The following is a 22,842-nucleotide window of genomic DNA, read 5'->3' on the forward strand; positions in this document are numbered from 1 at the left end:
GAGTTACTGGTGAAGTAGAGCATCTTTTCATGTGTCTTTTTATTTCTTGTTTTAAAATTTTGTTATATATATCTGTTTCTCATTTTAAAAAAAATTACCCTTTGGTGTCATTTTTGCTGATTTATAGGAGTTTGCTATAAATTTTGAGTCAGTTCTTTGACACATCCTGCATTTTTTTTCTCCCATTTTATCACTTATCTTTAAGGTATCGTGTGTAAGTCTTAAATTTTGATTTAGTCAAACTTGCCAGACTTTTTAGTTTATATTTGCATTTCTTATTTAAGAAGGCCTTTCCTACACCAAATCAACATTTTTCTTCTATAGTTTTATCTAATGATTTGTAGCTACTTTTTAAAAAGACATTCATACACAATTCATCTTTTCAGTAATTTTTGATGGGACTGAAGACAAACAGCTATTTATTTGGGAAGTTCTATTCAGCATTTGAAAAATCTGCAGTCTGACACGTTAAAAACCATAATTTTAGTCATTAAATTCTACTCATCCAGAATCATAATTATTAAGGACCTACATAGGATGTCAAATTTTAAATAAGGTTTTGTTCTAGGCCAAGATTATTATTGGAGATTATTTGTATTTATTGTTGTGAAAGACAAATGATGTGAAGGTAATATACAAGGAACTGTCCTTATTAGAAAATCTGAGAACTGGGGACGTCCCTGTCGGTCCAGTGGTTAGGACTCTGCGCTTCCACAGCAGGGGGCCCGGGTTCGATCCCTGGTCGGGGAGCTATGATCCTGTAGTCCAAGGGGTATGGCCAAAAAAAGAAAGAAAATCTGAGAACTGACATGAAAAGTGAGGGAGGTGGTCTTTATTCCCCCGACTGGACCTGCGTCAAGCACCCTGAGGCTCTGAGGAGCACAGATGGACAGATGCTCTTCCCGTCCGGCGGCCCGGCCCCAAGAGCAGTGCGTCTGTGCTGCGCAGTCGTGCAGTCAAGAGCGTTGCCCCTTGAGGACCTCGAGGGCTTCTGCAAGCAGCACTTCACGTGGTCACTGGCTCCCAACAGGTCACTCCGGCTGTCTCCCTTGATGATAACCTAGCTGGTTTCCAGCCAGGGACGTGAAAGGTGGTCCGAAAACCCGCAGTCTGCCGACAAAACCAACTTTGATGTGCAGATTGCTCAGGTAAATTGTTAGCCGCAGCTCCCAGTGCCAGGGGGCCACTGCCCCTGCAGCAGGGGCAGCCGATCACAAGCATGGGGCAGCCACCCTGCCCACTCGACATCATCTGCCTGGTCACCCCGCCCAAGCTCATTACTGCTCTCACTCAACCCCCAAACCTAACAAGATGTTAATACATTTTCCTGGATAAGTATATAAATGACAGTCAAATCCACCTTGCTATTTCAAAAGCGTGACACAAAATCAAGAAGTCAGGTAGCTGCAAGGATATGACACCAATTTTTCATGAGCTCTTAGAAGGTTTATTAGGGTCAAGAGCTGAGTGGAGAAGCTGGACCAGGACAAGAGGTCCTGGGCCATCAGAGACAAGAGGGTTCGGGCACATGGGTTGTGATGGGGAAGCTGTCACCCTACAGTGAGAAAGGTTACAGAATGTCCCCGCTCCCCGGCAGAGGAGTCCCTTAGCCATCCCATGGCCCCTTCACACCCTGCCCCTGGGGGTTGGGGGACCAGCTTTTACCTTCTAACCTGAGTGATCATTGAAAGGTGCAGACTCGATGTCCTTCCTGACCAAACTCCATTGGAATGGGCCTCCCTTGGTTGAAGTGCCTGATGCCCTCTGTAGGGTGAAAGGTCATAGGTTGGGGGTCGAAAAAGCCACCCCTGCCTGCCTTCCCTCCCACTGCTGTGCAGGCGCTGGGCCCGTCCTGAGCCCCAGCCTGTGGTTCTCTAACTCTACACATTCCTAGTCCTGGACTCTAGGTGACTCCAGGTGACTCTAGAGAGATTTGGGCAACCTTCGTGCTCTCCCTGAGCTGGCAGATGGCCCTCTGCGGTTGCATAAAGCAATGGTGCTTGACGGGCCGGGGTTCCCGGGACAGGCAGCGTCAGCACCACTTGGAAAATTTTCAGAAATACGCCTTCTCAGGCCGAACCTGTATTAGTTTCGTGTGATTGCTGTAACAAATTACCTGGACGGCTTCAAGCAACTGACATGTATTCCCTCGCAGTTCGGTCGGCCAGACATTTGAAATCGCTGTGTCAGCAGGGCCACGCCCCTCTGAAGCCTCCAGGGGAGGGTGCTTCCTCACCTCTCCCAGCTCCTGGTGGTTGCCAGCAATCCTTGGCGTTCGTTGGCCTGTGGCAGCCTCCATCTGCCTCTGTCACCACATGGCCGGCTTCCTTCTGTGTGTCTGTGTCCACACTTCCCACTTTTTTTTTTTTTGCGGTACGCGGGCCTCTCACTGCTGTGGCCTCTCCCGTTGCGGAGCACAGGCTCCGGACGCGCAGGCTCAGCGGCCATGGCTCACGGGCCCAGCCCCTCCACAGCATGTGGAATCTTCCCAGACCGAGGCACGAACCCGTGTCCCCTGCATTGGCAGGCGGACTCTCAACCACTATGCCACCAGGGAAGCCCAACACACTTCCCACTTTTTATAAGGCCACCAGTCACTGGATTAGCACCCGCCCACCCTAACTGAGCATGGCCTTGTTTTAACTTAATTACATATGCAAAGACCCTGTTTCCAAATAAGGTCACATTCACAGGGACTTAGAGTAAATCCTTTTGGGGGACACAATTCCACCTACAACACCACGCCGAGCTACTGAGACAGAGACGCTGTGAGTCTGGGAGTGCACCCTCCCTAACTCTGCACACCTGCCGGGCTCCCACCCAACACTCACGCTCGCTCCCACCTTGCTGACCACGGGGGTCATGTCATTACCATCCCTTCCCCCCACCCAGGCCCCACCCTACCCCTGAAGGCTAGAAGCCGGTTCCATCCTGGGGACCCTTCTCTGCCCCCCTGCCTGGGCCATCTCTACAGCTCATGGCTTTAAATGCCAGCTAGAGGCTGCCGACCTTCAGCTGTGCCCTTGACCACCACCTCTAGGCCTGGGGCCCACAGCCCACATTTCAAATCCAGCCACTGCCTGTTTCTGTCAATGCAATTGCATTGAAACACAGCCCTGCTCACTCAATGACATATTGTCTATGGTGGTTTTCACTCTCCAGGGCACAGTGGAGTAGCTGTAACAGAGGCCATATGCTCGCAAAGCCTAAAGTACTGACTGTCTGAACCTTTACAGAGAAAGCTTGCTGACATCTGCCTGGGCACCAGTCCCACAGGTGGTGGATGTTTCCATCTGGTGTGGAAGAGGCGCTGAAGACCTAATGTGCCCAGACAGCTCTTTTTTTTTTTTCTTTTTTAATAATTGAGATATAATGGACGTAAAAAATTATATTGGTTTCAGGTGTACAACCGAATGATTTGCTGTTTGTAGGTATCGCAGAACAATGACCACAATGTCTAGTTCACTTCCATCACTACACATAGTTATAATGTTTTTCCTTGTGATGAGAATTTTTAAGATCTACTCTCCTAAGCAACTTTCAAATACGCAGCACAGGATTATTCACTAGAGTCCCCATGCTGTCCGTTACATCCCATGGCTTATTATTTTATAACGGGAAGTTTGTGGCTTTGGACCCCTTCACCTGTTTCACACCCCGCTCCACGTCTTGCCTCTGGCAACCGCCAGTCTGTTCTCTGTACATGTGAGCTGGGTTTTTTGCTCTTCATTTGTTTTCTTAGAGTCCTCATACAAGTGAGATTATACAGTATTGGTTTTTCTCTGACTTACTTCATTTAGCGTAATGGGTGGGACTCCCAGGTAAGTGAGTGGAGCTCTGAACACTGCCCCTTCCCCCGCCCCATCTCCGCACCCACCCAGTCGCTTCCTGTCGGCTCTGAAATCTCCTTGACTTCACAGAGGCCACACCCATGACCTGCCAAACCTTTTCATCCTGAGACTGAAAGTATGGTTACAGCTGGTTCCTGCACCAAATGTACTTAGTGTCTTCCACACCAAAGCCCCTACACCCCACGGAGGCAGGACCAGAGAGAGAAGAGCCTCACTTCACTCTCCATTTCCGCCCTGGGACAGCCTTGAGGACTGTCATCCAGGGTATCGAGGGCCTCCCCGTTTGGGCTGCGCTGCCTTCTGAGCTGCTCTCTGTGCGTCTCTGGAGGTCGTTCCTGGGGCCCGAGCTCTGTTCCTGGGATATGAGCAGGGGCTGGAGGAAGCTTGAAACACAGCTGGGGCAGCCGTGCGGCCCTCACTTCATCTGCCCGGGAGTCACGGAACTGACTGGCCATCAGCTGCTTCCCACTGGCTGCGGGGGGTGATGGTGGCTGTCCTGCTACCAGATGCCTCTTGGGACACTGCTGATTAGATCCTGTTGATGAGGGCGCTGGTGTTTAACTAGGAGAACGTTAAATGACAGCCAGAAACGAGCTAAATCTGCTCGGTAGAAGCAGCAATGTGGAAAATACTCTGCGGTATCAGACTCAGCCTGTCTCTCCTCCCAGAAAAGCATACGGGAGGAAGATGCTCGGCTTGCTTAATTAAACCAAATGACAGTAGGCATATTCAACGCTGTGTGGGGAAGGGTCTCTGGAGACAGACAGACAAAGGTCTGGTCCTGGCTTTGCTACATGTTTTCTTTGTGATCCTGGCAGGGTAGTCATTTCCTTACAGAAGAATGGGTCTCTGTGTGAATGCTACACACCCTGCCTGGTGCCCATCCCGGGCAGAGGGATGCTGGGGGCCACTCTGAGCACAGACTCCGTGCTCATGACCTTGATTGACAGTCCTCAAGGGTTCTCCATCTCTTCTCTGCCTCCATGCCCAGCAGGTGATCAGGAATGTCTCTCCAGAACCCCAGTGACTCCCTATGGAAGGTAGATCAGCATAATATGGCCTGCAGTGGGGATGAGGCGAGATGCATGTTTGAAAGGCCTTCTGAGTGCTAGTATCCTCCCCAGGGAGAATCAGGCCAGAGCCCTTCAGCCCCAGGCCCTGTGTGAGCCCCAGTTCTGGTGAGGTGCCTCAGACCACACATGGTCTCCAAGCAGGTGGAGAGGTGATCTCAGCTCACGCTGCAATCGTGGTCTAGTGGACTCTATGACTTGTGCTTGACTTAGTTGCTGTGGTGTCCTCAGTGCCCAGAACAGTGTCCCAGACTGTCTGGGTCAAGATCTTTCTAACCACGGTGAGAAGGAAGAAGGGTAGCCCCAAGGATATATAATGGATTTCTCCCCAGAGCATAAGTGAAGCCTGGCTAAGAGGTCCATCCTCAGGAGGAGAACTTAGAGCTAGATTTCCATGCAGTGAAAGTGAAATCTAGTCTTTCAAGATACTTACCCTTTCCTAATCTGGCCCAATGAAGACCTTCAAGAGGAATGGGTTTCGAATTTCTCCTAGGGTTACCCATCCTGAGAGCAGCACCTAGACATCTCTGAGGTGCCAATCAGGGTTTGACAACCAGAGCACCTAACTGTTCCTCCAACTCTGAGGGCCCTACTGTCACCTGGCGTGACATTTGCTGGTTGATGGGAACTGTGTAAGCAGAGGGACATCTGAACTCTTCTGTATGGAGACAGAGGACACCAGAGATGGGCTGGTGGTCAGAGGGTGGCAATGGAAATCAGATGGGTGGGGGATGGATTAAGTGTGGAAATGACAGTGGAGTGTTCTGGTCTTTAAAGGTTGGTGGTGGAAAGCATAGGAGTTGGTGTCAGATTGATCTTAGCTTTGCCATCTACTACTTACATACATGATTTTGACCACACTAGGCCTTAGTTTCCTCATCTGTATAACAGCAATAATAACAATGTCTACTAAGTAGAGTTGCTATGAGTTCCTGGTACATAGTAAATGCTCAATAAGGTGAGAAGGATGGCAGTGGTGGTGATGATGGTGATGATGATGGTGGTGATATGATGATGTTGGTGGTAATGATGATGGTGCTAGTGGTGTTGGTGATGGTGGTGGTGGTGATGGTGGAGGTGGTGAAAGTGATGAGAATTATGATGATAAAGGTGATGATGATGGTGGTGGTCATGATGGTGGTGGTGGTGGGGGTAGTGAAGGTGATGAGGATGATGGTGGTGGTGGTGATGACGGCGATTTAGGCTCAGAATCTCTTCCTGAGGGTAATCTGTCTACTTGGATGCTTTTGTGATACATGAAAATAGTCACTCTGGTTAAGTTTATATAGTTTAAGCACAGTGTTAATTAGTAAATGCCCATTTATCATGTCTTCTTATGTTCAGGTTATCTAATTGTCCTTGAAAACTACTTGTTTATCAAACTAACGCCAGTTCTTATTCTTAGATGTTGCAGTTTTGTGCCTGAAAATTAATAATCTTTGGTTTTGTTGTTGTTTCGTAGGAAAACTTTTTCTGGGAGATCCTTTTGGTATGTTAAGAGCCTTTATGAGGATAATTAAATGACTTACCCTATTAAGCTGAAAAAAATTAGTATTAAGTCAGAAAAAGCTTTAGCTGTGAAACCCAAACAATAAATATATGAGGGACTTTATTACTTATTTTAACTGGCAAGGTGGGCTAAGGGCTGTTAAGTATACATGACGTGACATTATATGTAATTTGAGGGGTTCCCTTATTATGCTGTATGGAAACCTCACTATGGTTACCCCAAACACTGTTTCTTAGGTTTTGTCTATGGTTTGGGGTTTTTTTTGGTTATTGTTGTTTTTGTTCAGAGATCCTTTCTACTCTTAAAATCTCCCTTCTTAGGTCTAGTGTGTGTCTGGCTGAGAGGTGGCACTCGTCAGGATGCGGGTTTCTCACACTGGTCCCATTAGGTGAGGATGGATGTTCACCCACAGCACTCTGGTTTCCAGTTTTCAGATAGACTGAGGAGGTCTGGGAACCACAAACACTTTAAAAGCCTTTCTGGTTCTGATATGATACATCTGATGCTTGTTAACTTTGGTGACGGGGATTGAGATGAGTCTTCCCCCAGCTGAAAGTACTGCTCATTTACACGAAATGACTTGGGGAGTCCCACACGGCTTCCCCCATTAGTAATGGCACCCTGACAAATCATGCTTTTGGGAGGTGACTGAACCTGACAGTTGCTAGCCAACTGATGTACAGAGGTGTCAGCATCCTTGGCACCCAAGGTAGAGAATTTTGTGACAAAGCATGTGACTTCTGCAAACTTTTGTTCCATGAAATTTGTTTTTTATATGCCTTGTGATGTAATCTAGTGGTACATGCTGCAGCTAAAAGTAGAACCAAGTCATTGAACATTTTCAGTACCGAGGGATGTCAGCCTCCCAGGTCTACAATCTAGGTAGTGTGGAGTTATGGGTAAGTTCCAGGGGTAAGAAATGGCCACATTCCCAAGAGTTCACAGCTAGCCTCAGTCCTTCTGAGATAGAAACAAGGATTTGAGGAGGGGCAGCGGAGGGGTGGGAGTGGGAGCTATGCTAGGAGACAGGGATACAGGATGAGGACACAGACCAGGCTGAAGGCAAGCTTCACCCACGCAAGGTTCCCCTCCCCCGAGTCAGGCTTAGCCGCTGGCTCTGCAGAGACTCATTTTCCTCTTCTGCTTCCTGCTCCACCGCGCTTACTGATAGCTCTGAGGTTAATCAGCTTGAGACACACTCGGTCCATTTTGGAAAATAGGCTGCAATTGTTCGGAGTGGAGTTTCTATATAGATCTTCTCTGGAGAACATGAAAGTAGCTGAGCCAAAAGGCTGAGAGTCTGTCCTGACTGTCCTGGGTGAGTGAAGCCACCCAGGGAAACGCATCTCTGCTCCTCTTTGTATCAGTGTCTGAGAAAACAATCATTATGCTGTAGAGCTGTTGCACGCTCTCCCTGGAGGAAAAGACTTGCTTTATCTAGAATTTTCCATTGCATCCAGGAGCAAATCTGCATCATAGCAATTGGTTGTTTTCTGCTCCAGGGACTGAAAAGCATAAACAAGCTTGAGCTACTTTAGCTGCTTCCACGAAATGTGCCCTTGTCACTGACACACATGTAAAACTTTTTTCAAGATTCAAGGATGAGGGGAATTTGCCTTTAATTGTTTAATTGCATTACTATAAGAACAGGACCAATAGAGTTCCTCAACCTCGGTACTGCTGACGTTTTGGTCTGGATACTTCTTTGTTGCAGGGGCAGTCCTGCACATGGTAGGATTTGTATGAGCATCCCTGGCCTCCACTCACTAGATGCTACCTGCTAGCATCCCCCTCCTCTCTAATCCCCAGTTGTGACAACCAAAGATGTCTTCAGACATCACCCGGTGTTCTCTGGGGCTAACATTGCCCACGCACCCCACCCTTCCGGTGGAAATCACTGCCCTAGAGATAATGAAGATCCTTACTAATACTCCAAGCGCATCACATGCTCTCAATGCATCTCTGTTTAAAGAATGACACAAAGAGGTTTCTGGTTAATTTGCACAGAAGCTGAGCCCTTGTGCTATAAAATATTGAACTCTCTTTTTTAGGTGACCCTCGGCAGCACAGAATGACAAAGCTGAAATGTAATCAAAAAGCTCGTTCAAGGCTCCTGGGTAGAGTCCCAAATCCTCCAGATTATATGAGTTCATTATGTTAGATCATGTTGGGTCTTTTCTAGTAGACAAATGGGATTTTTCTTAAAGCATGGCATTTGGATTTATAATAATATTTAGGATTAAAAGGGAGGATGAGGGAAAAACTATTTTCTCTTGTCATGAATGCCTTTAATCGAATTTTAGAATGTCTGTTTGGAAGAGCAAGCTAAATGTTGCTCACACAGAATGTAGTAAAGATGCGGACTTCCCCGGTGGTGCAGTGGTTAAGAATCCACCTGCCAATGCTGGGGACATGGATTTGAGCCCTGGTCTGGGAAGATTCCACATGCCGTAGAGCAACTAAGCCCATGCGCCACAACTACTGAGCCTGCACTCTAGAGCCCGTGCGCCACAACTACTGAAGCCCGCGCACCTAGAGCCCGTGCTTCGCAACAAGAGAAGCCACCGCAATGAGAAGCCTGTGCACTGCAATGAAGAGTAGCCCCCACTCACCACAACTAGAGAAAGCCCACGTGCAGCATCGGAGACCCAACACAGCCACAAATTTAAAAAGATACAAAAAAAATTAAAAAAAAAGAATGTAGTGAACATGTGCAGATGCTCCCACATGGTCAAAGTAAAAACAGATCCAAGATGCTCAAGGATCCCAAGAAAAATGAGCTACAGGGAACTCCTGTCATGGTTCATTTCATGTGTTAACTTGGCTGGGCCCAGATGCCTAGATATTTGGTCAAACGCAATTCTGGATGTTTCTGTGAGGGTGTTTTTGGTTGAGATTCACATTTAAATCAGTGAACTCTGAGTGAAGCAGTTTACCTTCCATAATGTAGGTGGGCCTCATCCAATCACGTGAAGGCCTGAAGAGAACACAAGACTGTCCTCCTCAGAGAAGAGTGAAAGCTGCCAGCAGAATGCCTTTGGACTTGAACTGCATTGGCTCTTCTCCCCGCTGGCCCACCCTGAAGATTTTGGACTTGTGAGCCTCCATAATCACATGAACCAATTCTTTAAATCTCTTTATCTATCCATCCATCTATCTATTATCTACCTGCTTCTTTATATCTATTCTATCTATCCATCTATCTATCATCTACCTAGTTCTTTATATCTATATCTATCATCTATCTATCATCTATCCATCTATATCTATCTACCTATCATCTATCTATGTATCTATCATCTATCACCTATCTACCTATCATCTATCCATCTATCATCTATCACCTATCTATCTACCTATCATCTATCTATCCATCTATCGATTTATCTATCATCTATCCATCTATCATCTATCCATCTATCTATCCATCTATCCATCTATCCATCCATCTATCCATCCATCTATCCATCTATCTATCCATCTATCGATTTATCTATCATCTATCCATCTATCATCTATCCATCCATCTATCCATCTATCTATCCATCTATCAATTTATCTATCATCTATCCATCTATCTATCCATCTATCATCTATCCATCCATCTATCCATCCATCTATCCATCCATCTATCCATCCATCTATCACCCATCCCCTGTTGCTCTGTCTCTATGGAGAACCCAGGCTAATACAACTGCTGAGGCTATTTCCAGTGCCCAGCATTTCCTGTTAACCGCCACCATCCCCTCACCTCCTCTCCGCTCTTCAGGAGCGTAAGGCTGTAGACGCCTCCTGGGAGGGTTTACGAAATGCTTGGTTTTTTGTTTTGTTTTTGTTTTTATACTGCAGAGGCAGCAGCATGCCAAGTCTTGGGGAAGACAAGTTTACTTTGGGGTTTGTAGAGGGAAGCATTTAACCAGCACGGCAGCTGTGAAGTTAGAAAAAGCTGCAGGACCACAGAAGAACCCCACAGACTGCAGAGGCAAGAGGCAGATGTTTCAAAAAGAATTCATTGATTAAAAACCCTCTGGGTCTGGCAGTATCTCCCGCCCCCCAGGCCCTCCCCGCTGCCCTTTCTCGGGGTGCCCGAGCCCGCTGCCCATAGGGGTCGGGCAGTCCCTCCACGTCACGTGGGCCTGTCACACCTGCAGCCTTTCTCCTGAGCACACACGGGCTCACTGCATCCACACCTGGCTTGTGGAAGAGCCAGGACCAGGTCCGGGAGCAGGCTCGTTTCAGGCTGGCGTGCGCTGGTGCACGCTTGAGTCAGCGTAACCTATTAGTGTGTGCAAAACGCTCATCTCAGGGCCGGGTTTCCTTTGCACCTGCCCCTCAGACTCCAGGCATGTGCTTTAATCGGGTGGAGTCTCATGGCGTCTCTGGTCCTACATCATAAACGAACAACAACCACAATAATGATGGTAAGTTAACATCAACTGAATGCTCGTGCAGCCCCATCAGGGAGGTTCTGGAGGGTTCCTCTTGCTGGTGATGAAGCTGGGCGCCGAGAAGAAAACCCAGCTGCCCAGGTCCTGCAGGTACCGAGTGGGGACGTGGGCATGGACTCTGAGGGCGCATGCTTGCTCCCAGGCTGTGCCGCCGGCTCGCACAGCTCCATCAGGGGCTAACTCTAGTTTGAGGGTGCAGCTGAGGCGTCCGCTGAAGCTGGCAGGCATCAATGCCGCAGGTGTGGACCTGAGGACCAGCACAGTTCTTTCTCCCTGGACCCGGGGAGGAAATGTCCCATGGCTTCTCAGCCCCCCAGGAGGGCACATGCCAAGAAGGGAGCTGGTCTCCCCAGGTCTGGCCAGGGCAGCAGTGGGCCTCACACATGGCCCACCGGGGGCTTGGCAAGGGGGTGTCTGCTTCCCGGGTGACCCTGGGTGGGCATGGGGCTCTGGGTCCCAGGGGCGGTGGCCAGGTGAGGCGGTGGCATGGGAAGATCACATGGCCGCCGCCATGGGAAGACGATGTGCTCCGCTCAATAACCTCTCAAGGCTGGACTTGAACTGCTAACGCTTGTAAGCTGTGAGGGGACTTCTTGCCGAAACCATTCAAGGACTGTTTGTACCGGGGTGACATGAGCCCAGAGACGGGGGCACAGCGTGCAGGAGCCGGGGCAAAAGCCAGCCTTGTCGACCTCTGGGTCACACGGGGTCCGCAGAGGGTCCTTTGGTCCTCAGGATGCCCGTCCCCGCTCCACTGACCACTAACTGGGCCTCTGGCCTCCTCTGTGCTTCCTTGCTGCTGTTCCGGCACACAGTCTAGACTGGCACTGATCCAACCATCCCCTTCTGGAATCTTCTCTCCCTGCTAACCCACAGTCTCTGCACCATCCCAGCATGTTGTCCGTGTTGGAAGCCCTATTCTACTGATACTGGTTTCCATGTTAACCAGGAGGTTAGTATCCACAATTTTCTTTTCATGTTTACAAGACACTGCATACAAAATGGCCCATTTAGACAGGCGGAGAACTGAGGTCCAGAGATGCTAGTTGAGGAACTTCTCGCTCCAGCAGGGGCCAGGTGTGAACCAGGCAGGTGTGAGGCTGCCGCAGTGCAAAGCCCACCACCCCACACCCTTCCTCAAGCCCCCCCCCCATCACTTTACAGTTACCGGTGACTTCCTTACGGCTCCCATAAGGTGTACGATTCCATGGGTCTAGCATATTCACAGACATGTGCGAGCATCCTCTCAGTTGATTTTAGAACATTTCCATCACCTGAAAAAGAAACCGTTTCCTTTAGCTCTCACCCCCTGTATCCTCCCTGCCCGCTCACCAGCTCTGAGCAGCTGCTGTCTCTAGATATTTCCCTATTCTGGACATTTCACGTAAATGGAATCGTATAATACGTGGTCTTCTGTGGCTGGCTTCTTTCACCGAGCATAATGTTTTCAAGGTCCACTCGTATTGCGCCGTATATCAGTACTGCATTCCTTTGTATGGCCAAATAACGGAATAATATTTTACAGTGGAATAATATTCCATTTGCGTGTGTGTGTGTGTGTGTGTGTGTGTGTGTGTGTATGTATGTATGTATATATACAACATTTTGTTTATTCATTCCTCAGTTGATGGACCTATTTGGGTTGTTTCTACCTTTTGGTTGTTATATGTAATGCTGTCCTAAACATCTGTGTACAAGTTTTTGCATAGACACTTGTTTTCATTTCTTTCAGGTATATACCTAGGAATAGATATTCTGGGTCACATGGTAACTCTATGTTTGATCGTTTGAAGAACTGCCAGACTGTTTTCCCAAGGGCTGCGCCATTTTACATTCTCTGCATGAGGCACGGTATGAGGGTTCTGATTTCTCCACATCTTCATCAACACTTGTTATTATTTGGATTTTTGATCCTAGCCATCTTCGTGGGTGTGAAGTGGTATCTCACTGTGATTTCGATTTGCATCTCTCTGGTGACTCATGATATCGAGCATCTTTCAGGTACTTATTGGCCATTTGTGTATCTTCCCTGGACAAGCGTTGGCTAACAATGACTCTGGACCCTGGGCACCGAGCTTCAGTCTTCCCATCTGTAATATGGGACGACCACTGCCCATGCAGCACTCTTACAAAAGACAAGATGTAGGCTGTAGAAACACGGTGACTCTGATCTGAGGACACGTGCAGTTGAGAGCTGCAGTCTCAGGAGCTACTGAAACCGGGGGTAGACAGCCCCCTGTAGCCTGGGGGCACCATTCCCTTGGCACCTCTGCCCTGCTCTCCTCCCCTTACCCCTGCACACAGGTTTTGACTGCTCCGTGGCCAGCAACACTGTAACAAAACCTGTGGCGGGTGAAGCCTTCTCATAGTAAAGCTCATTCAGGAAAGCAATTTACCAAATGAACAGCTGTTCAAATGGTGTGAGCTGGGAGCTAGGTTTCTGGCGTTTCAGCATATGGTTGATGTCCTGAGTTGAATAGTGTCTCTCCCAGAAGACACTATTTCGGGTCCTAACCCCCAGTGTCTGTGAATACGGCCTTATTTGGAAACAGGGTCCTTGCAGATCTAATTTGTTGAGATGAGGTCACACTGGATCAGGGTGGGCACTGGTCCAGCGACCGTTGTCCTTAGAAGAGGAAGGAAATTTGGACACAGATACACAAGAAGACATCCATGTGACAACAGAAGCAGAGACTGGATTTATGCTGCGACAAGTCGATGATCGCCAAGCACTGCCAGCAGCTGCCACAAGCGGAAGGGGCCGAGAATGACCCTCGCCTGGAGCCTTCTGGGGGAATATGGCCCTGCCCACACCTTGACTGCAAACTTCTAGCATCCAGAGCTGTGAGGTAACACATTTCCATGGTTTTAAGCCACCCAGTGTGTGGTACTTTGTTATGGCGGCAATGGGGAACTAACATTGACGTGACATTGGGTGACAATGACGTCAGTAACAATGTGCAAACTCTGGGGTGGAGGGGGGATTCTGCTCCACGGTGAGTGTGTGTTTGGCATTTCTATTCATATTTATGTACCGAGAACGACTCTCTACCCAGTGACACTGAATGCATAAGACCCTCATTCCATCCTCAAGTTATTGGGTTGGCCAAAACGTTCATTCGGGTTCTCCTGTAAGATGTTACAGAAAAAAACCTGAACGAATTGCTTGGCCAACCCAACAGTAAGGGAGTTGGACGCGTGCATACAAACTGCAGGGCCCAGAGGTGACCCTAAGGGCTAAGGAGAGGTGAGGCTTGTTGGGAGATGCAGACTCTGGCCATACCTGCATCCCCAGGCTCAGGGTTGCCAGGCTGCCCCCCGAGGTCCTCATCAGGTGAAAACACCTCAGAGTCTCTCCCAACTCAAATCTGTACTCTGATTCTGGATCTTGAGGTTTCGTGATTGTGATTATTTTCTCATCCTGATCATAAAGCTTCCAGAAGACCTTTGGATAAATTAGCTTATTTATCAAAAGCTGCATACAGCCATCCCCGGGCTTACTACTAATCATTCCTTCTAAGTCTGTTCCCAAAGGGCCTTCCCAGCACGGGGCCAGCTGCTGAACCCAAGGAATGCGTTTTAATCCACTGCATGAAGCTTTTCCATTTTATGACATTTTAAAGTAGACGATTAGACTCAAGGTGCCTGCTGTCCAACAGTTTGGCTTTGTGTCTGGGAAACAGGTTGTGAAAATACGGCTCATTTTTGCACGTTCGTATTTCTATTGAAACCATCTGGCAACCCCAGTAAAATGAGAAGGAAAAGTCTCTGAGATGTAAGAGAAAACAAACCATGAGAAGAAATGCAGGCGCTTTATTATAATCATTATTCTTCTTGAGGTTAACCATTGATAAACTCATTCAGAAGAACATTTTGCTTTCAGTGATCTACAGATACATGCCAGATGTAGCTAAAAGGACAAGAAGAATGCACCTTGGGAAACAGCATGGCAGTCCTGGCTGCCACACTAAAAAGTATCAAGGGTGCGTCTTCATTTCTGCAGCAGGGGGTGCAGTGGTCCACAGACTGACCTAGTGCTGCCTGCTCTCAGCATCCTTCTGAGATGCCGGCTCCAGGAGACGGCTGGGAGGAGGCTGCCCGCCCTGTCTGCATCTCTAAAAGCCAGCCTCAGTTTTTAGCAACATCTCAGCGATTAAGAAGTATGAGAGGTGACTACACGGTGCCTTGAGGGTGAGACCCCGGCTGCCGCAAGTCAGTGAGATGGGAAACCAAATGTTGCCTTTAGGATGTGAAGCAGGGCCAGCTTTTTCCTTAGGGAAGGGTGAGAGCTGGGTCTGCTAGGTCTGTGTCACCTTTCCCAGTCACGGATGTGGAGCTGGAAAGGGCATCAGAAAGGCTGTGGTGTGCCCACTGCTGACCCCGCGGCAAACACCACGCTGGCAAGCGTGCCAGCTGGGCTGCACCCTCTCCCAAAGCATCTGCTCCGGGAGATTTGAACATCTGAGTAAACGAGCCCATTGGCTTTTCAGAAAAGCAGAGCACCCAATAGCCATCAGCCAGCGAGCAGTCTAAGGCAGCTCTGGGTAGGAAACCCGGGCAGAAAGCGTAGGATAATTTGAGAGGCCCAAGTGAACATGGGCCCAGGTCCATGTGCCCTTGGGCAGAGGGAGTTCCTGATACTTCGACTGATGGACAAACAGGCTTTTCTAGCTCAAATGGCACGTGGTAGTTCTACTCTGCCCTAGGGAGACAAAGGGCAGGTTCTCGTCTCCTCTTCCCACGTGGTCAGTGCTTTTGCTCTAGTGTTCCAGAATTAGCTAGACATCTATTCCTCCACCTGGTCAGTGATCACTCCCAGAGCTCAAGAGCAGCTCGAGAGGTGATCACTGAAAAAATGAAGGTTTGCCTTGATTTCGCGGCAAGCCTGTCTGGATGGTGGGGCAATGCAGGACTTGGGACCCACACTGAGAAACCTCATTCTGGAAGTATTCCCTTTGGGCAAATTTTTCAGCAAGATGACCCCTGGAATGAAAGAGCCGTTTCAAAGCTGTAAGCTTTTCCCTGGTTTTCCTGGGAGTGCTTGGTGACGCCCTGTGCTGTGATCCCTCGTCACACAAAGGAGAGAAATGCAGTGAGGCTGTTGCCTGTTGCAAAAGTCTCCCCTGCTCAGTTTTTCTGTAATTAACGCTCTCATCTCTTTCTCTCCTCACTAGGTATTAAGACTTTATTGTCCTCTTACCGAAAAGCATGAAATGATTGAGTTTTCCCCTGACCTGATCTAACCCTCCCAAATTTGTGCCCACTTGTTTTTAAGTTCAGGGCAATTGATAAACCGGAACTGAAGCTAAACTCTGAACGATTCCATTTCACTCAAGTCTTAGCAAGTTCTGCTAACGGCACTTGCAGTGCCACAGTGATTCGCAGACGACACCTGCCAGGACTCCCTGGAAACAAGCCTTGGGGTCTGATTCTAGCTTTAGATATGGAAATTCAAGGCAAAGGAAGGGGCGCTTTGCTCTGTCTTAAATTTCCCAGTGGAGCAGTGTCTTGAAGAAAATACCAGTTCTCTTTGCTGGGGAAATACCAAGTGTCGGGGAACTGAGGCCCGGCTGGTGAGGGCGCTGGGTCCTCGCCATCACTTGCGAGGCTGCTGGATGTGCTGTGTCCTCGGGGAAGAGTGCTTGTCCATGGAGGCGTGGGGCTTCTGGTGGGCCACCTGGGCAGCCGCCGGGGGGAAGTCCTTGTCGCCCTGGCGGGAGACACGGAAAGCACTGGCTCATCAACCGTGAACAGCTGAGTGAGTACGTGAAGCGAGACGCAAAGCCAGCATCTTCTGGCTTCCCTCTGGGGACGGGGCGGGTGGGTGATGGAGTGGGGAACCTGTCGGCAGGTAGCAGCCTGTCTCCTGGGACTGCTGGGGGTCCTGAAGCTCTCTGGAGAGCCCAAGCAGGCACCCAGGCCCGTGTCCCTTCCAGAAGGTGAAAAGCTCGCTGTCTCTGCCGCCACGCCATGGGACCAGGTACCGTATGTACGACTCACTCAGAACTAAGCTGGGTGTTGGATGGCTTTCTTCTGCTAGAACAGTTCTTGTGATTTTTTTTTGAATTGAGGGGCAAGACAGAACCAAATCCAGGGTCTTAAATTCAGATCTGCTGCCACAGCTGCGAGCTGGGCCTGGAGCGCTCGTTGGGAAGGAAACACACAGGGCAGGGCTGGAAGCTGTGAGATAAGCCAGGTTCAACCAGCCGAGTCTCAGAGGAGGTACCCGGCTGTTTTTCAGGCAGGAATTGCCTTCTCGTGCATTTGTGACAGGGGCTGGGGTCCAGCCCACCCCGGGCAGGACCGAGCCATGGTGGCTGAGCTCTGGGGTGACCTCAGATTTGTGCGGGCATTTAATTTCCTCGCATGTAGTAGATGTGCCCTCCGTCTGTCCCAGGTCCCTGGATGGCTGTGCTGAGCCGTCCCCAACAGTGGCATTTTCTTTACACATCCTATGCTAAGGGCTCCAATGGGCTGTGAGCTGCAGATCGATGGATGGAATAGTGCACTGTCCCCCAAATGGGGGCTTGCTGGGGGGAGGTCTGCGGTTACAGAACCGTTAGGTCTCACAAGAAGAGGGGGCTCTTGAAAGGCAAAGAGAGTGACCCAAACCCATCAGTTTAGTTCAGAGGGCAGCAACTATCTTCTGTAACGGGCCAGATAGCAAATATTTTAGGCTTTTCAGGTCATACTCTCTGCACTCTGCCAGTGCAGCACGAGAGGACCATAGATGATACACATCCATGAACAGCAAGGCTGTGCACCACTAAAACTTTATCCATGGACACAGAAATTTAAAGTCCATGTACCTTTCACGTCACGCCATACAGTTCTTATTTCAAATTTTCAACCATTTAAAATGTAAAAACAGTCTCAGCTCACAGATCACCCTGAAACCCTTTGCCGACCCTGGTTGAGCCTAAAGAGAAGGGAGACGGGCGAGGACAGAGGAGAGGCAGCTGCACCAGCTCAGGCTCCGCGTCACCACCGTCCCATCTGCCCCTGACGGGCGCATGCGCAGAAGCACGCTCTATGGACAGGGGGCGATTGATTAAGTGACCTCCGGACCTGGGTGGACAAGTGGGGTTGAATAAGGACAGGAGGAATCAGGACATCGCGGGCCGAGGCCCCGATGTGATGAAAGGGCTCTTACCCGGGCGATAACACCGGAGATGAACACGGTCGGTCTGGGTGGACTGGAAGACAAGAAGGAAAACACATTGACCATCACGACTCACAACAGAGGCACACGCAGGTGACGCGAATGTGGAGACTGGTTTCAGGGCCGTGTGACAAACAAGGACCCTCGGGAGGGTGCGGGAAGCGGGAGGCACACCTCTTCCCGTTATTTCATCACATGGACCCGCTGGCTGCTGCACTTGGGACACTTGCGGGTCCCCTCCTGCGGAGGCTGAGCTCAGGCAGAGAGCGGAGAACGATCGTAGCCGACAGCGGGCGCGTCACCAAAGAGCCCTCTTTCGGTTTTTGGTTAATCCTTAAACTGTAACTGTGGGCAAGCACGGTAGTTTTGGTCTCAAGAGATATGGACCTGGGCGCTCCCCGGAGCAGGGCAGGAGCAGGGTCATGCTGGATAAATGGGAGACTCCAACCAGGGAGCTTCCTGTCCTATGGACTGAGGGGCTACCCTTTCAGAGTCGTCGCAGAGTCCACGGCTTCCGGAAGCTTCTAACGGGTGAGATCCCAGAGCCGATGCAAAGCTCCTGGCCCCTACAGGACCCCAAGTATTAAAAACATTTGGTCCTTCGTATATATGTACCACATCTTCTTTATCCAATCCTCCACTGATGGACATTTAGGTTGCCTCTACGTCCTGGCTATTGTAAACAGTACTGCAGTGAACATTGGGGTGCATGTGTCTTTTTGAATTATGGTTTTCTCCATATATATATATATATATATATATATATATACAATGGAATATTACTCAGCCATAAAAAAGAATGAAATAATGCCGTTTGCAGCAGCATGGAGGGACTTGGAGATTGTCATACTGAGTAAAGTCAGAGAAAGACAAATATCACATGATTTCACTTATATGTGGAATCTAAAAAAAGAGTACAAATGAACTTATCTACAAAATAGAAATAGAGTCACAGATGTAGAAAATAAACTTATGGTTAGAAGCAGGTAAGGGGAGCTAGGGATAAATTGGGAGATTGGGATTGACATATACACACTACTATATATAAAATAGATAACTAATAAGGACCTACTATATAGCACAGGGAACTCTACTCAATACTCTGTAATGACCTACATGGGAAAAGAATCTAAAAAAGAGCGGGTATATGTATATGTAAAATTGATTCACTTTGCTGTACACCTGAAACAAACACAACATTGTAAATCAACTATAATCCAATATAAATTTTTTAAAAAAAGTAAGGTCCTTGTGAAGCTCTTGCCATTTCTTAACCTCTTTCATGGTACTAAGCTGGCCCACCCTGTCACCAATACCTAGGGGACGGAATATAGGACCAAAGCAATACATGTTCATCGTTGAAAAGCAACAAGCCAAGCACGTTAAAACCACTTGTAGTTCTACCACCTGGAGATAACCACTGTTAACACGTGGGATGTGCTTCCAGCCTTTCTTTCTATGGATAGACAGATGCACTTGTTTTCTTCTTAAATTTCCATTTTTCTTACCAAAAGAATCACCTTGTTCTGTAGTCTGCTTTCTGCACTTAGTATCTGGCGAGCTTACTTCTATGGTATTATAGACTCTTCTATGCCTTTAAAAAAATAACTGCATGTGTCGTAGCTTAAAAGCATCAGAACACAGTTCCAGGTAGTACATAGGTGTGCACACCTCTGAAATGCCTCAGTCAGAGGTAGGGGGACGCGGGAGCTGTAGATGAATGCAAGGCCGGCCAGTGGGGAAAGTGAGATGCTCCCAGAAGTGGCCAGTTTTGCTTAAGGCTGGTCTTGTGGGCAGGCAGAGCGGAATCCATCCCTGATTTGCCCAGCCCGCCTTCCACCAGCTCTGCTGTTCCACCCTGCCGCAGGGGTCCTTGTTTTAGCTTTCTTTTGCTGCAGGCAAAAGTCTCAGGATTCAGAAAGTTCACTGTTTACATCCCAAAGAGTTTAACAAAAACACCCCAAATTCCCCCAAGTAATTTCTGTTACTCCATGAGACTAAGAAACTTCAAGTCTTACTAAGCAGCACAGAAATGTTCCCTATATGACGCTGGTTTTGTTTTATTTAGCTTTTGTGGTGTGGTTAACTGGGTTGGGTTTTTTTTTTTCCTTTTATTACAGATATGATTTGGCTGTGGAATCAACAGTCAGCCAGGGATGAACAAGTTTGGCTCAAGTGTTAAGTCCCTGATGTAGTACGTTTGGATTTGTTTGGAATCCAAGGAATCTTGCTTTGACTGGTCCAAATCACCCACAGGCTGTCTCCAGGGATTTCACGGCCAAGGGTTTCGCATCTGAAGCTTGAGAACCATGCTCTAGATTCTAATATTGTAAAGGAACCAAGAAACGGCATTCCACAGCATTTCCACCCATTTAGATTCCCGCCAGCAATGCACAGGGTTCAGTTTCTCCACATGCTCACAGCTTATTATTTTCTGGGGTTTTTTTGGATAGTAGCCATTCTAATGGGTGTGAAGTGGTATCTCACTGGGATTAAATTTAGCAACTAATTTTAAGAGTAAGCTTTTTGCAGCAAGGAATAATAAATATCAATCTGTATTGATCATTCAAGGTCTTTAGGACATAATCCCGCCCCCCGCCCCCCGCCCCGCGGCAGCAAAGTTCTCTCTCCTCTAAAAAACTGAAAAGGCCATAGTTGACCATAAGGACATATGGTAGCTGCCTGTGAAAAGATGACAGAAGCCTGGCCTCTCGTGCCATACTTAAGCGCGGTATCTGTTTTCACACAGCTCTTTGTCAGAGTGTGCAATGCTGGTTTTCATCAGGCTTGGCCAAAAAGCCCCAAGCTCAATGCCTTTTCCATCTACAATTAATAGCATCTCAAATTGTAAACGATTGTCTATTACATTTATGTAGTAAAAACACTTTCTAAACTCTTTGAGACATGGTAGCTTAAATTCACAAACCCCAGTAAAGAGTCTGCTCTCGAAGCTGTGTTTGCAAAAACACATATTTTAAATTCCATTAGGGTTCCACGCGAAGCATATCCTACGTTTCCAAGATTCTATAAACTGTGATAGCGGCTTTGAGGATTTATTTAATCTGATGAAAATCATTCTGACAGATGTTGTTTTGAAGAAGCAACAGTACTTTCTCGCAGGAAACAGAGACAGAGAAAAATATCATTCCTGTCCTCCCTACATCCTCAGGCCTTTCCAGTTTTTGAAAACCATATTTATTTAAATTTAAAGAAACTGAGAACCTGATGCAATTAGTGGGGATTAGAGCACTGGGAACCCTCCTACACATCAACAGAAACTGCAACTTCACCACACCTGGCCTGCGCACACGCCAAATGTTTGATGCACGTAGGTTTCTGGTATTCACCTGTCAAGGACCACATCAAATTCTTAACGGGGTCGTTTGTCCTTAACAAAAGTTTCCTATTCTTTATTTTATAAATTTCCTTGATGAATAAGGTTTATGCCTTATTGACATTCTCAGAAAAGGCAGAAGGCAGGACAAAATGCCAGACATGCTTAGTGAATGCATGACCCTGTGGAAAGCAGACATCTTTAGGACTGAGTTTTCACGGTCTCATCTTTAAATGAAAGTCCCCAGGGCTAAGAAAACTGAGTTCATATCTTAAAAACTCTGCTGAACTCTAAAACAGCGAATACGGAAATAAATTTCAATATATTTTATTTCACTCATATCCAAAACACCACGTAGGAAAATAATTGAGATCACATTCTTTTTTCTGTCCTAAGGCTTCACAACCTGGGCTGTCAGCGCAGGCCCCGGGCGATGCGGACGTTTTCTGTCCAGCCCTGAGAGGTGTGAATCCACTGGCTGGTGAGTTGGGGCTGGAAGGGGCCTAGTGGTGACCTCGTCCAGCTTCCCGCCCACGTGGAGCGTGGCCACAGCCTTTGTGCCTTTGTGCCTCTGCAGACGAGGAGCTCGTGGCCCTCTGGGTGTCCTCATGGTGACACGGTCTCTGGCTCCCTGCCCTTCGCCCAGTGGCCCCAACCCAAGTCCACGACCTCCTCCGTGGGACAGGCCCCGCATGTTTGAGGAAGGTTAGCAGGGCTCTTTCCCAGACTCACGGGCTTGACTGCAAATTCCTTCACGACCTCAGGCCCCTCCCCGCCTCCATTCTGCTGAGGCTTCTAGGGTTTTGCCCGAGACTGCAGTGGACACACTGAAGATAAGCTCCTCTGGCAGCCCAGCCTGCTGCAGGACACCCCTGTGCCTGGCCCAGGCACATGGAGGCTACCCTTCTCGGGGACTACAGAGAGAAGTTCAGCCTGGGGAAGCGATTCTGGGCGCCCTGAAGAGAATCAAAATGCTGACCGTCTTCCCTGGATTGCTGTTGATAAGCAACGTGGTCAGAGTGACTAGTGCCCGCTCCCTACGCTGGCCCACTTTCCCAGCTAGTGATATGGAGTCATTTCCCTTCTTTCTTGGAACTCCAGGGCGTTAAGCCCTTAGAAATCCTTTTTAAGGGGGGATTCCACCCTCAGAAAAGTGCAGGGCTCCTTCTTCATCTAAGAACAGGCTTCCATGAAGTGGGACGGTCGGGTGTGGGTAGGATTTCTGCTTGGCTGGTCAGCCTATGCCTTCCCAAGCATCCTGAAAAGGACTGGGGTCGCTGAGTTGCCATGCAGGAGTGTTTTGGGATCGGGGCGTGCACACACACACACACACACACAGAGTAATCAGTAAGACCGAGAAACCAGGCAAGTCACTAATCCCATTGCAAGTAGTCAAAAGGGCAGCAAAGACATTGCCAAGAGTTCTATTTCACAGAATCCTTTTCATGTTAGCAGTTTTGATCTGGG

At 48.4% G+C, this 22,842-nt stretch overlaps 2 protein-coding genes across 3 annotated transcripts in view; one reads left to right on the top strand and one right to left on the bottom strand.

Moving 5' to 3' along the window:
- ANKRD33B (ankyrin repeat domain 33B) overlaps positions 1 to 22,842 on the top strand; it is a 126,275-nt gene that overhangs the window by 101,646 nt on the left and 1,787 nt on the right. The window lies entirely within an intron of this gene.
- The window catches only part of DAP (death associated protein), a 64,634-nt gene continuing 53,854 nt past the window's right edge, over positions 12,063 to 22,842 (bottom strand). Inside the window, exons 3-5 of one of the 2 annotated variants that reach the window (XR_009563341.1) lie at positions 18,033 to 18,075; positions 16,425 to 16,589; positions 12,063 to 12,153 (exon numbers count right to left, since the gene is read on the bottom strand). Coding sequence is in view for 1 of the 2 variants with exons in the window: in XM_030856577.2 (XP_030712437.1) it covers positions 16,476 to 16,589; positions 18,033 to 18,075 (157 nt within the window). In the remaining variant the exon portion in view is untranslated. Of the gene's footprint in view, positions 12,154 to 16,334; positions 16,590 to 18,032; positions 18,076 to 22,842 lie in introns of those variants that run through there. The other variant, XM_030856577.2, reaches the window with a different exon arrangement.

The sequence above is a fragment of the Globicephala melas genome, chromosome 3 (assembly GCF_963455315.2).
Source record: "Globicephala melas chromosome 3, mGloMel1.2, whole genome shotgun sequence".
Taxonomy (NCBI): Eukaryota; Metazoa; Chordata; class Mammalia; order Artiodactyla; family Delphinidae; genus Globicephala; species Globicephala melas.